The 14,695-nt window shown below is 50.4% G+C and overlaps 1 protein-coding gene across 1 annotated transcript; it reads left to right on the forward strand.

Moving 5' to 3' along the window:
• The first annotated feature begins 387 nt into the window (after nucleotides 1–387).
• Nucleotides 388–14,278, forward strand: SPRY4 (sprouty RTK signaling antagonist 4). Its single transcript, XM_046000732.1, has 2 exons — nucleotides 388–563; nucleotides 9,656–14,278. Exon 2 carries the CDS (start codon nucleotides 9,703–9,705, stop codon nucleotides 10,600–10,602), a length of 900 nt encoding a protein of 299 aa, XP_045856688.1. The 5' UTR covers nucleotides 388–563; nucleotides 9,656–9,702; the 3' UTR covers nucleotides 10,603–14,278.
• The last annotated feature ends 417 nt before the right edge of the window (nucleotides 14,279–14,695 follow it).

Genomic DNA, 14,695 nt, shown 5'->3' on the forward strand with positions numbered 1-14,695 from the left:
GGTTCCTGCCCAGGCCCGCAGTGGCATGAAGGTGGCCTTTACCTCCTCTCGCAGGCTGGGAGGGGGTACAGCCCGCGCAGCTGAGCCAGCTGCAGCAGTCGCCGCCGCCCTCCATTCATTAAAAAAAAAAAAAAAAAGAAAAGGGCAACAACAACCTCCACCCCTTTTTGTAAAAGAACGACGGCCTCTGCAGGAGCTACAGTCAGCCCCAGCAATCAGGGGTTAAGTTCTTTTCCGGCCCCCCATTCATAAAAAAAGGAGCGCGGCGCATGCGCGTGCAGGGTCTCTTGTGCCCACCCATTCATAGAATCGCGAACGGAGCGCGTGCGCACTGGAGCTGCCTTCCCTCCCATTCATAAAAAAGCCATTTTCCCAGGCAGTGGTTGCAACACCGCCGCGGAGGCAGCGAGAGGAGCTGACAGCGCGGAGCTGGCGCTGCGGTGCGCAAGGAGTCCTATCGGTTTCTCCCGCCGACGTCTGCGTGAACAGCGGCGTCTGACCCGCCCGGGTTCGGGGATTTACACAAGCGTGGAGCAATGCTTGTGGTTCTGCGGCTCCTCAAAGTAAGTCCCTAGCCGGTTTCGGGATCCGAAAGTGCCCCCTCTCAGTCGCAATACGACTCCCCCTCCGGCTGGGGCAAATGGTGCGCTATTTCTAGGCGCGCCTCAGTGTTCCTTCCCTCTCTCGCTGAGCCTCCTCGAGCCGCTGCGGTTTGCCGCAGCTCCCTGACGCCCTCGGCTGGGCCGGCACAGAACCGGGGGTGTTCACAGCCTGGCACCAGAGTTTCCGACCCCGGGGCACTGCCAAGCCCGGCTTCCCCACTCTGAGACTCAGGAAGCCCCGTGCGTGTCCCGGGAGTTTGCTACTGGCCTGGTTCCTTTCCTCCTGCCACCACCCGCCTTGAGCGTTGGAATGGGAGGCTCTGGGCTCGGTCAGGAGCCACCTCTTGGGTCCGGCGGGCGCTCTTGCCCTGGGCGGCTTGCCCACCCCGGGCTCCGTGCCCACGGTGCCAGCTCTACCCAGATCTCCCCAGCCCACTGCAGCGGCCTATGCTCGACGTAGGTTTTTCTCTTCCCTTCGGAGCCGTGACAGACTGGGTTTTCTACCCTTCTGTCTCCTCCTCGATGGTCAGCACGTAGATGGCCCGGGACTGGGCATTTTTGCTCTCTCTCTTCGGCGAGGTGGTTCTTCGCCGTCTGACCTTTGCTCTGCTGCTGCATTTTATTCTGTGTAACTGCCTTGCAGTTGCCTTTCCCTTTCCCGGCCTCTGTAGGGGCAGAGGCCCCTCGGCCTCCTCGTGCCTCCCTTCTCCGGGCACCGAGCTGTGCCGGGCCCTGGGGCCGGGACGCGCTGGGGTTGTGGTGGGGGCTGAAGGTGCGTTTACATAACGCTGGGCGTGTGGGAGCTGGAGAAAGAGGTTGCATGCGTAGTAGAGATAAGGTACCCGCTTTCCCTCCTCCTTGGTGGTACCAGGCTTGACATCACCCTGAAGAGAGAAAGATAGAGACGGTACGTTCTGAAAATTCTGAATCTCCAAGGCCACAGGGGCAGGGAAGGGGGGAAAAGGCGGGTTTGGGCAGCCAGGACAGCGGGAGCTTGGCTTCATCGCTGGGGCCAGGGCTGTGCCCAGTTCCCCCTCCATGCAGACGATCAAAAAGCATTTAGACAGTAGCTGTTCTTGTGCAAGAAGACGATTTCTCAATTCTCTTTGGGGCTGGGGGTTGTGGGCAGAGAAGGCAAGAGAGGCGAAAATGATTGCATGGCTTGATGGCTGAGTTGTGGACGGAGAAGCAAACTGGGCTGGAGGCGCTGGATGGTGGTGATTAGAGGGGAGAGCTACTGGCTGCCTCATTCACCAGCTGCTGGATGGGCGTCCATATTGCCAAGGCTGGGTGAGGGCAGGAGGCTGCGTTCTGGCACATTGAGTCTCTAGGAACCCCCAGGCATGGTTAGCGCTGAAAGAAAAGATGTGGGTTCAGTTGGGTGCCCAGATCCAGTGGGAAACCCCACTTTCCTGTCTCCAAATCAGTGGCGTGATTCTCTCCAGTTTGGGGAGGGGCAGGAGCAAGTGCATGCCTTTCTGGTTAGCTGACCAAGGCTCTCCAGTCTTTCTGACGGGCCTCTTGGTGATACGAAGCTGGAAGGTGAAGGCCTAGAGCATTTAGGAAATACGGCCTTATCAATCTCTTAATAAACTCAGTCTGGCCTGTGGCCCTACCCGATATTGCACTGGTGATTTCACAGTGTTTAGAGTTCTCTGGATCTTAACATGAATGGAGCATAAAACATCTGAATTGTTCAGTTTTTTATTTCCTTTAGTCTGTGGGTGTGGGGTGGATTAGGAAAGGAAAGACTGCAGTCAACTCCTTTAGCTGTTTCAAGAGAGGGACTGGAAAGACGTAGACTTGTCCAGTGTGAAATCTAGTTTCCTCTCTTTGCCAGCCCTTGGGAGCGACCTCACTTGCCAGCAGGCTTCAGGCAAATCCATTATTGTGAGCAGTGCACACAATGACCAACTGAGATGCTGTGTTTGGCCAGTACCTGGTGGGAGGCATTTTGATGGCGTATTTCCAAAATCTCCATGATGGACAAGTTTTGGTCAGTTAGGGTGAGGAAGACTTTCATAAGACATCTCTTAATTTTCCTTTTTTAGATTCTGAACCCAGGAGTCATTCCCATTTTTGTGGAGTGGAAATCCTCATTCCCACGACCTTTTCTGTATTACCATCATTTTGAAATGACAACATTTCCTTAAAGCTTTGGTTAGGCTTGGTGGGAGGAGACAGAACACATAGCCTAGAATGATTCCTGGCTAAGCAGGACAGAAACTGGGGGCAGGTGATCATTTGGAGCTTACAGAAAAGGTAGAGAGATGAGGCTCTTTGGTATTCCACCCTCTGTCCAGCAATTTCTTTACCCATTCCTCCATCTACATCCCCATCCCCCACTCCCACTCTGGTAAACCCAGAGGTCTGGCTGACTTGAATAACAAATGAAGGCAGCCTTTCAAAGCAAAATCTGAAAGTAAGTGATTTTAAAATAAAGGCAGGAAAAAACACCCATTAACACCTTCAGAAGTGGCCCTTGAGAACAGTTTGGGACTTTGCATCCAATTCCTGATGCTAACCCCCTTGGGTGTGACATCTAGCCCCAAGTGGGGGCCCCATCCCCCCAAGCATTTTTCTTTCCTCAGGCATCCTCTTGGGTAGGACCCAGATTTTGTACCAGGGAGGTTTGGAAAGGAGCTCCTTGTCTTTAGTCAGAAGTTGAGTGTTCTTAGAGAGTTAAGGCATTTAATCTGGTGGCGACTCCAGAGTGTCTGTCACCTTGCTGCTACGGAGCTGGAAGTTCCCTTGTGAGGAAAACTTCCAGGAGTCTTACACAAACATGGATTTAGGGATACAGCTGAAAATTTGGATTTGGGATGTAGATACAAAAGCGTTCTTAAGGAAAGGGGGAATGGCAAAAGTGGAAAGGTTCCATCTCATGGCAAACCTGGATCTCCTGGATAGAAGGGAAAGCAGTGACCCACTGGAATATATTTTTGGTCTTTCAAAAGAGCCAGAGAAAGAAGGGGATGAAGAGCAGCATACAGAAAACTGTATTACACCTTTCAGACCAAGCTAGGGGCCAGGTCAGAGAAGGTGAATAGCTAAGAAACCTGCTAAGCCTGAGCCTTAGTCTCTCCATTTGTACAGTCAGGGAGGGATGGAGGGAAGAAACTTCCCAAGGGGGCTGTAGTGGGCTGTGCTGGGCACATATGAGGAGCTGGTTGAAAGGGAGCCACTTCTTACACAGAAGGTGTGGAGTGTTGCATGAAGTTAGAGGCGGGGTATTCTTGGCTCTCAGGGGTCTGGGGCCACCCTGCAGATCCGGACAGCTGACAAGGCTGGGGATGTATCCGGGACATGTGGTTGGGTTTAAGAGGCTACACCATTCAGCTGTGATCATGATTGTTCTTTCCAAGGACAGTCAGTGGAGGAAGCAAGGGCACTGGGGAGGGAGCACAGATGTGCTGGATCTAGTGGAGAAGGGAAGAGGCCCTTCTGGGGCAGGTGGCCATTTGCAGAGTGGTTTCCCTTTTCCAGCAGTCTTTCTTTTTTTGGTTGGGAGAAGTGGGGAGTCATCTCCTGCCCCATCCCAGGAGGAAATTAAAATCTATTATCAGGAATCTATTATTAGAATCTTTTCTTAGAAATCTCTGGTGGAGGGTGGTAAGATAAATTGTCTTGTTGTCATTGAGAGGGGGGCCTCCCTTGGGGTCTGGGTTTCTGTTCCCCTCCAAACTTTGATACATGCCAGGAGTTCTTCTAGCCCCATTCTTTTCTCTCCCTTGATTTCTAGTATCTCTTTAAGGGGATCTGAGCAGATAACCAATGAAACCAACATTTAAAGCCAGATAGAATAGCCCAGAGCAAGTACAGCAAGACACCCCCCCCACACCCCCCCACCCCCGCCAAATCCTTGTGCTGGGACTTTGGCGGGCTCAACTGACTGGTTGTGGATGAGGAAGAGGGAGAGGGTTGGGAACTGCCAGCTGGTAGTGGGACAAAAGGATGAAAAGCAGCTGTTTTCTTTTGTGATCTCTAACTAACTGATTATGGCCAGAGGTGAGCTCCTTACTCTGGTGCTGGAGAGGGGTGGGGGAGCAGCAAGGATTCTCAGACAAATCCAGCTGCGCCAATGCTTTGTTCTCCCACAGGGGCTGTTCTCCGCATCTCAGAGATGCAGAGATGGTCTTCCTCAGTGGGGTGTAGGGAAGGCTGGTTCTTGGTTTTCCTCTCCACTCCCCCCAACCCCGCCAAACACCTTTTAAAGTCTTTTTGAAGCAATAAGTCATTATTTGGTTGGAATTTAATTAACTAAACTGTGATGCTGTCACAAAAAACCAAGCGGCAATGCTGGGTGGGATTCCCGGCAGCCTAGAGACCATTTCTTCTGAACTGATAAAGGGTTAAATAACCTTCGCTAGGATGACCTGCCGAGACTGAATGGAGCAGTACAGAAGTGGCCCATTCATTCAGAGCCTCTTGCCAGTCTGTCATGTGCTGACCTATAGTTTTGAAAGCACAGCTGTCAGTATTTCCCAACTCCTCTTCCCAGGGGAAGTCAAGGGGAAGGGGTAGGAGGGTGGCATGGACCTTTAACACACCCCTTGATTCTTTTCAGCCAGCCTGCCTCTGCATCCTGACGCTCAGCCTGTCCCACAGGTACATATGCCACAGACTGCCAAGTGGCAAAGACAGAACTGTGTGCTCTGTGCTTTGAATCCTGCTGAATCAGTATTCTAGGACTGGCTTCTGGCTTCCTCTTACTCAGGCCCCTCCCTCCCTCCCCCACAGACCTGGAACAGAAAGCCCCATCTGAGAATGTGTCCTAGGGATCCTTAAGTTCAGCTTCGTAGGAGGAGGAGAGGGAGTTCCTTCCCATGCCAGGGCTTCCTTTTAGACTCTGCTTTGTGATGAGATCCTACAAGTGACACTTTAAAACGAACACACTTAGTGAAGCAGTGGTGTATGATGTGACAGAAGGGATGGTAAAGAAAACTGAACTGGAAACTTGAACTCTGGGCCTTCCTGTAATGACAGATTTCACACACCGCGCCCCCCCCCCCCCCCCCGGCCCCAGCACAGTGAGAATTCCCTTCACAGGGGGCCAGTCTGATGTAACCCCTGTCTGACTGCTTCATTTCCCTGCTGGTTTGGTTAAGAGCCCCGTGAATGGCCTGATGAGGCTCCTTGAGGGCTGGTGGCAGACTGGGGAGACTAGTAGAGTCCATGGTTGTGAAAGTGATCAGTACTTTCCTGCCTTTACATGAATACCCAGATGTTACTGTAAGTCAGGGCTGTGGGGCTGAGGCAGCAGGCTCTGGAGCCTTTGCTGTCTAGATTCAAATGGTGCCCCAATAACTAACTAACATTACTAGCATTATGACCCTTTGTTCTTCATTTCTTCCTTACAGAATGGGTGTTATTCTCCAAAGTGATGGTGTAAGGATTCAATGAGAAAATCACTGATGGCTTAGCACAGAAGCCTGACTCAAAGATAGGTTTCATAAATATTAGCTCCTTCCACAATTATTACTTAGTATGAGAAGTTAGGAGTGGGGGCAAAAGTTTCCTTTCCTCGTGCTGATCCATAATAATGCCACCTAAAAACTCCATAGAGGTGCTTCTCTGACTAAGTGGAGTGCTGGCTTTGTTTCTCTGTCCACAGTCTTCCAAATTGACCATCAGTCTTCCAAAGAGCCTAAATGAGGCAAAGCCTCCTCTCTCCTCTATTTATATTATAAATCTCTTCCTTCCTTGCAGGGGAAGCAGAGAGTACATATTAAACTGCACTTAAGTTCCTCAGCATTGCTTAGGCTAGAGGCTGGGTGTGTCCCAGTGAGTAGAGATTGATCTTGTAAACCAACTGAGGGTTGGGGTTTTTGTGTTTTTTGTTGTTGTTGTTTTGAGGCTTCATTTAGCCTTGCTGAGGGGTTATCAAACAGGCTGCTGGGGAAGTAGTGGAAGTCCATGCTAATGGGGAGGTAAGGCAATGGAGCTGGGGGAGGGTTTTGAGCACTGCAACTGTGAGCCAGCCGCTGGTTTTTGCTGAGCTAGTGGCCGGAAGGAATCCAACATCAGGGTTGTGACAGGGAAGGTGCATTTTGGAATATGCCTGCTGGAGCCATCTTGGATGTTGCGTGTCCCAAGAGAGCTGAGTCATCATGGACCAAGCTCCCACTCCCATGTCTGGCCCCAACAGCAAGCCCAGATGTTGACAGCCAACATCCCATTGCCCACAGGCGCTGCGCCCACCCTGGCATCCTGTTGGGACTTTTCCATTAATGTGCCTTCTGATTCCAGGGCCTATTAAAATCCTTGAGCATTGCCCATGCCTTTTGTTTTAGCCATAAGAAAATATGGCTGTTTTTAAGAATCCCAAGAATAGAACTGGGGGAAGAAGAGTGTGTAATTTTCTTTTTCTCCCCTTATTTTTCCAACAGCATGGCGAGTCCCAATCCTAGTCCTAAGAGACAAAACCCCAACTACATGGGGCAAAATGGCCTTCAAACTGCCACTGGCAGTTTTATTGGCAAGACCCTGAGCATTCATAACCCAAGCTTCTGGAATAAGGGAATCACACTGTCTTTGTCCGGGTTGGGGGTTCAGGCTGAGGCACCTCTTGGCTGGCACCTGAGAGTCTCATCCTATGCCTCCATCAACATTTCCTTTCTTGTGCCCAGTCACATGTTTTCCTCCAGGTAAAGTCCCCATGGTGGGGACCTGGGTTTCCTAGCACTCGTCTGTTGACCTAAACCCATTTGCAGAAGCAAGGCTTTGGAGTCCCTGCAAAAGAGTAAGTGGGCTAAGGTAGCATTCCCTAGAGTTCTGCCCCACTGTACCCTGGATCCTTGGAAAAACTCCTCTCTGTAGATGCATTTTTGACATCACCCCCATCCAGCCCTGACCACAGGGTCCCTATAGGAGGCTGCCTTGGTAAATGATCATTCTTGGTGGTAGAAGTGCCAGACACTTAAGGCTAGTAACTCTGCTGCAGGGAAGTCTCCCATTTGAAGATGATGCTCTCCTTGCTTCTGGAGGGAATGTGGAGACAAGAGGCAGGTGTTGCCATTAGGCAGACTTTCTCCCACGTGAGAAAAACTGCACAGAAGACCTAGCATCTTTTAAGTAGGTAGAGCATGGGAGCAAAGCCAATAATACATGCCCTATGCAAATGGCACATAGCAGCTGACTGAGCACTGAGCCTTATGGAAAAGACTTGATGAGATGAGAACACAGGATGAGAACCTTGTGGATAAAGTTCCCTTTTCTCCCCTTCGTGAACTTTTCATCTAGAGCTAGCTCGCTCTTTTAGACAGGTCAGAAAGCATCTGGAGAAGCCCTTCCCCCAACAGTTTCACCATTTCTGATCAAATACCGTTTCCAAGTTGGGGGGTATAAAATTGAGTTGCTCTGAATGCTTTTTCCACCTGCCGCCTCATTCCTCAGTGTAGCCTTGAGAAGTATGGATGAGTCACCTGGGGCAGGGTGTTATTCCCCTATGATTGGAGTACTGCGATAGGCCAACTGTGTACCCAGTCTGGAGGGGCAAGGGGTTAACTGGAAATGGTAACCTATCAATGCCCCCCCCCCCCCGCCAACTCTTAGCATTACTCTGAGGCCACATGAACCTGTCAGCAGAGATGCAGGGGCCATTCCCCTAATGAGAACATCATTATTATCATGAAAAGGCATTCATCCAACTCTGCCCGGTAACATTAATTCAGTGGTCTGGTCCTTTTTTCAATACCATTATCTTTCCCTTCTATCCGCATCTTGTTCTGTCTCACACCCCCACCCCCTAGTGGACTCTTCCCAGAGTCTAATCTTTCTCTTGGATTCCAGATTGTGTCCCCTTGGGCAGAGGTCTTGGCCTTCTGCTGCTATTTCTTTAAATTGATCTCCAGCCGAATTCCGAATGTAAAGGTCAGCAGGCGAGGAAATGGCACTTCTAATAGAAAACAATGTGCACTTTCTAAATTTGAACCAAGTTGTTTCCGCTCTTTGATTTAAGTGACTTCCTGGGGTTCCGTGTCAGGCACTGCAGTTGAATCTCTGGCGGGATTCCAACTTAAAATTGCACTCTCTCGGTGAAATTAGAAACTGATCCAGAGTTGGCTTAGCTATTCTAGTAAATAGCATTTAGGCTGAATGTTCAGCTCAGCACTTGGAAATGGGTGATGTGAGTGCCCCTCGAGAGGATTTCCCATCCAAGTTGTCAGAAGTGCACCTAGCCAGAGGTTATTAGCCACTGGAGGTTGCTGCTCTTAGAAGCGGTGGTTATAAGTTAATATCTTGGGTGTAGAGGCATCACATACAGCCCTTCCTTCTCTTGCGACTATGTAGAAATAAAGGCTTTTGTTTATGTAGCTGATACACTCCAAGGGAGCTCACAGGGGCTATCTGTCATGGTCACTACATCCTCAGCACAATGCCCGGTACACAGTCCTTTGGGTGTTCAGGAAATCTAAGCTGATGCTCTCTCGAATAGTGATACATTACTGGCAGGCAAGATGCTAGGTAGTGGACAGCATTTTTCTCATTTAATCCTCACAAGAACCCATTTTAGAGATGAAAAAACCAAGGTATAGAGGTAACAACCTATTTACAGCAACATTGCTAGGGAGGGGGGGTGAGAATTCAAACTTGGATCTGATTCCAGAGCCTGTGTTTACAACCACTGGGCTACCTAACTTAAAAATAGGGCATATTTCGCAGCCCTGGCAAGAATGGGTTTGGTTGGGCTAGGTTTGAACTCCTGCTGAGTTCTGTTGATAATTTTGTGCGCCTTTGGACAGGTTACTTTGAACATTCGTTTTTTGTAACTACAGAAGGGGTAGTAGTAGTGAAGAGTCAATGACACATTATACATGGAGCTTACTAGAGCCTATAGCTCATTAAGTGCTGAGTAAGTGTTGCTTCTATCACTCACTATTGTTACTATTAATCATCTTAAGCCTCAGTGCTGGAGAATCCACTGAGAATCCAGTTCCCGTTTCATTTGTACTCCCAAGGACCTTAAGGGATGGGGGTGGGGGTGTTAACAGGCCAAGTACTGATGCCTGGAATCCACTCTCTCTTCCTTTTCCCCACCTCCCCCTACCCAGGGCCCCTAGAAGCTTGTTCCTCTGCACAGTCCAGGACCTCCAGCCCAATGGAGCCCCCGATCCCACAGAGCGTCCCCTTGACTCCCAGCTCAGTCATGGTCCAGCCCCTACTTGACAGCCGTATGCCCCACAACCGCCTCCAACACCCACTCACCATCCTCCCCATCGACCAAATGAAGACCAGCCATGTGGAGAATGACTACATAGACAATCCTGGCCTGGTGCCCCCTATTGGCCCTAAGCGGACCCGGGTTGGGCCCCCAGAGTTGGCCCCGACGCCTGCCCGCTGTGACCAGGATGTCACCCACCACTGGATCTCCTTCAGCGGGCGCCCCAGCTCTGTGAGCAGCAGCAGCAGCACGTCCTCTGACCAGCGGCTCTTAGACCACATGGCACCACCGCCGATGGCTGATCAGGCTTCCCCGAGGGCAGTGCGCATCCAGCCCAAGGTGGTCCACTGCAAACCACTGGACCTCAAGGGCCTGGCAGTGCCCCCTGAACTGGACAAGCATTTCTTGCTATGCGAGGCCTGTGGGAAGTGTAAGTGCAAGGAGTGTGCATCCCCCCGGACACTGCCCTCCTGTTGGGTCTGCAACCAGGAATGCCTGTGCTCCGCCCAGACCCTGGTCAACTACGGCACCTGCATGTGCCTGGTGCAAGGCGTCTTCTACCACTGCACCAACGAGGACGATGAGGGCTCCTGCGCCGACCACCCCTGCTCCTGCTCCCGCTCCAACTGCTGTGCCCGCTGGTCCTTCATGGGGGCCCTCTCCCTGGTGCTGCCGTGCCTGCTCTGCTACCTGCCCGCCACCGGCTGCGTGAAGCTGGCCCAGCGCGGCTACGACCGCCTGCGCCGCCCTGGTTGCCGCTGCAAGCATACGAACAGCGTCATCTGCAAGGCAGCCACCGGGGATGCCAAGGCCAACAGACCTGACAAGCCCTTCTGACGCTTCGGGTCGAAGCCCCCGTGCTACCCCTGAAAACCTGGTTCCCTTCTGACACCTGAGAAGACCACAGCGAGGCCAGAGGCTTTAGTGTCCTGAGGCTGACCTTGCTGGTCTGCCCACTCCCCACCCTCAGCTTCTGAAGATATGGAGACCACCACTGCCCACCCTCTCTTTCCCGAAAGGATGAAGAAGCACTTTGGGTTGTTGTTTTTCGTTCTTTTGGTTTTTTTTTTTTTTTCAGGGTCCTGGAACTCTGGCAGACAGACAGTGGCAGGGGTGTGGTGTGGTGGGGGTTGGGGAGGGTTCCTTTTCAGAAGACGGAACACAGATGTGGACACATATCCGGAAGTTGCAGCTGCTTGAATGCCTTCCCAGTCCTTCCTTCCCCCTTTCTCCCCACTCTTCCATTCTCTGGCTGCTGGGGAGGAATCATTAACTGAGTGACCAGGACCTCTGAAGAAGATGCTTGGAACCCTGATGTCCGTACTTCTCTCCCTGCCAACCCCAGGTTGCCCCAACACCCTGGGGAAGGTGAAGACCCTGGCAATCCCTGTTGTATATACTTGAGACCCCCTTAAGAGCAGAGGCTCATTCCCCACTCTGCCTCCCTAGAGCCGCAGATGGATTTAGGAGCCACTACAGAGCGCATTTCTCCCTTCCAGCTTCATCACTAACTGTCAGGGGTGTTTGCTCATAACACCATCCTCCGGTTCTTACCGAGTCACAGACTCACCTGCCACTACGAGTCCTGAGTTCTCTCTGCCCAGGTCCTTTCCAGAAATTTTTATGGGTAGAGAAAGCCGGGGCGGCACACGCGAGACCAAATATAATTTTGCCAATGAGTCTGAGGCTGTGGTCTCTGGATCCAGCCATTATGTTTTTTTAGAACAATTAAACCAGATGCTGTAATGGTGTTTTAAAAATAATAATAATAATAATAATGAAATACTTGCTTCCTTTTGGGCCACCCCCAGGAAGGGCTGATTTCAAAATCTGGGGGGCGAGCAACCTCAAGGAACACAATCCCCCTTCCCACCAAGAAGAGGATTTTCAGAGCAAAGAAGAGAGTCAGCACCTCCCATTGGCAGAGTGACAGTAGAGCCGAGCTGGGTGTGGGTTCCTTCTCTTGTGATTCTGCTGCTTGCTGTCATAGCCTTTTGTGTACAGTGATGTGTCTGTATCTTTAATGTAAATAGACAGATGATTGAAAAAAAAAAAAGAGTCTATTTTAGTGTTAGGAGGCCCTGGCAGAGGAGTAAGAGCAAGGAGGGTGGGGATTCTCCAGGGGCTTCTTGGGATTGAGCCCTGCTTCCCTGTGTGGCCACACTACCCCCTCCCAACAGTCCCCAAAGACGCAGCAACTCACTCTCTCAAGGTGCTAAAGGACTCGAAGTGCAGCACGTCCAGTGGGTAGGTACTTGTTGCATGCAAAAGCTATATTGTGTGTGGTCCTCCCCCTCCCCCAGCTGTTGTGCAGGGGTTTTTGCTTCGTGTAATATTCTGTGTGTCATCCCAGCCCCATGAGAGGACATGGCCTGGGTCAGAAAAGCTACCCCAGGTGAAACTGGAAGTGGAGCAGGCAGACCTTTTGTAGCATTTCCAGTTTGATCTGTCGGAGAGAACCATCTCCAGGAAGGAGGCAAGGAGGCAGGTAGCTGTGATTGGCATGCACCCAGTGCTTCTCAAGGACTTTTTTTTTCCTTCTTGAAGACTAGTAGTAATATCTTATGATTTAGAATAAGTTAATCATAACCGTAGGTATTTATTGATTGGAGGAAAGGAGGGGAAGGTCATTATTATTTTAGGCTTTATTTATATAACATTTGGTAGCTTGTAAAAAGTATGAAATATTGCATCCGTGTTTTCTAAGGCTGATTCACATAGCTACCCTTGCCATAGTCGTGATGGATGTATGGATGTTCTTGCACAAATAGGAGGGAATGGTAGGAAAAACACATTCAGCCAACCACTTAAACTAATTGAATGTATCAGATGTGTACTAAAGGGACTGGAGATGTTTTCCTCAGAATATGTGAGCAGAGGTTACCCCCCAAATGGAAGGACACACGTCCACTCTTGGCAAGGCCTGAGAACTTTTCCCAGAGCCCCTCTCAAATGTCTCCACGGGAAACTTGACCCACTGCAAGTTGCACTTCAGTGATCTTGGTGTTCTACACACCCATTCTGTGGAGAATTGATTTACATAAGCTGTATACACACACAAACACACACATCCACACATCCCTACTCCACCAACCTTCTATCTACACAGACCCTGTTTCCTAACAAACAGCCTCCTGACCCCTGATGAACCCTGACTTTTTATGTACATAGTTGTAAACATGGATTTTTCTGGCTTGGGTTTTCTTTTTTTCTTCCCTCTGTTTTGCCTTGTTCTTTTCGGTTTGCATTTAACCTGCTAGATGGATGTGTGCCGAGCTCCCGGTATCCCCTGTGCTCAGTGGTAAAGGGAAGCGGTGAAGCAGCTTTGGTTCTCCCAGCTCTGTTGCAGGGCAAGTCCTCAGCATGTTTTTCTCAGCTTCTTGGCAAAACAAAACAAAAACAAAGCTGGCTTGCCCATGGGCCCTGAGGGCAGGTGAAGGGCCACTAGGGCCTAAACTCTCAGAATCACGACACATTTCTCTGGGTGCTTCTGGCTGATTGTGTTTCCATCAGCAATGGCTTGCTTGGCTGGATTATGCCTCATCTGAACTTTTTCTGAAAAGAGCCAGCTGGTTCCCACTTCTGTTCATCCTGGGGTTAGTGGTCGTTCTGCATGGAATTGGGGGTAGGGTCCACAAGCCTGGGTCCAGGACACATGTCCTAGTACGCCATGGCTGCTCCCACCCTAAGGGTGGGTTTGTGAAGGACCAGCACGCCCAAGAAGCACCGGAGAACTGACTCTAAGATAGCCAAGACCTTCTGGATGGATGTCAGAGTGCAACCAAGGCTTCTCACAGTCCCTGGCTGGAAGGAGGTAAAGACCAATCTCCGCTGCTGGTATGGGCCCCTTCACAGCCAGCACAAGTGGAAGACCTTCATGTGACAACATCTAGTTCCAGCATTGTGGAGTCTGCGTGGATCCCCAGTGAACATCGAGTGGGGCCCAGTTAGCTAATGAGTGGCCGAAGTTTGCACAACATGGAAAGTATTGGTCAGGAGCAGACACCCAGTTTCCGTCACTTCGAAACTTCATAGTGTCCCCCGCTGCCCCAGGAGATGGCTGATGGAGTCTGGGCAGCATGACTTTGCACTGTACAGTTCACTAGGGCATCTCCCAAGCTTCACTGGCCTTCTGGTTCATGCCTTCGGTAAGCATTTCCATGCTCTCTGCTTACTGTGACAGTTGATGACAAGTCTTGTGCTGCCATTTTTGCTGTGGGTAACTGTGGTGTCCTACCTTGCTTTCTCTTCTCACTGCCCCACAGTTTGGCTTTATGTTACAAACAGAAAAGCTGTTCAAGGTTCCCACCCCACCACCCTCCTACTTCATGTTCCCTCTTCACTGTAGCTCCTTCTCACCCCACCACAAAAGTTACCACAGAAGGTTTCCTTTGTATAGAATATTTATTTTGAAGCTCTATTTTAATAGTATTTATTTTAGAAAGTCTACTATTGTAAGAGTTCTTCTGTTTGTGAAGAAAAAAACAAGTTAAAAACTGAATGTACTGATCTAGAAAATATATATAAATATATATTGTTAAATATACACAGGACTGCCATTTCTTGTGCGTTTGTGTTCACACCGCCAATATCCTCACCCAGCACAACTCCTGAATTTGTCAAAGAACACTCAACAAGTGGAAATCTGTACCCCAGCTCTGGCAGGAAAAGAAGGGGGGGGCTCCTTGTGCCACAACAGTTCCTTATTCTGCTTCTAGGACACCCTGAAAACCCCTGTAGGAAAGCTTCACTTTTTCCCTAGCTGAATTCTGCCAGGTGCTGCTCCATCTCCCTCTTCTACACAGGAGTGTATCTGTAACCAATCACACAGGGAGGCAGAGGAGGTAGCAAACAGTCATCCGACCTGCCCAGTTTAGAAAAATAGTGCAGTTCTCTCCATTCATAAGCCCTGGTGCCCCCAAAGCAGCTT

Source organism: Meles meles, chromosome 3, assembly GCF_922984935.1.
Source record: "Meles meles chromosome 3, mMelMel3.1 paternal haplotype, whole genome shotgun sequence".
NCBI lineage: Eukaryota > Metazoa > Chordata > Mammalia > Carnivora > Mustelidae > Meles > Meles meles.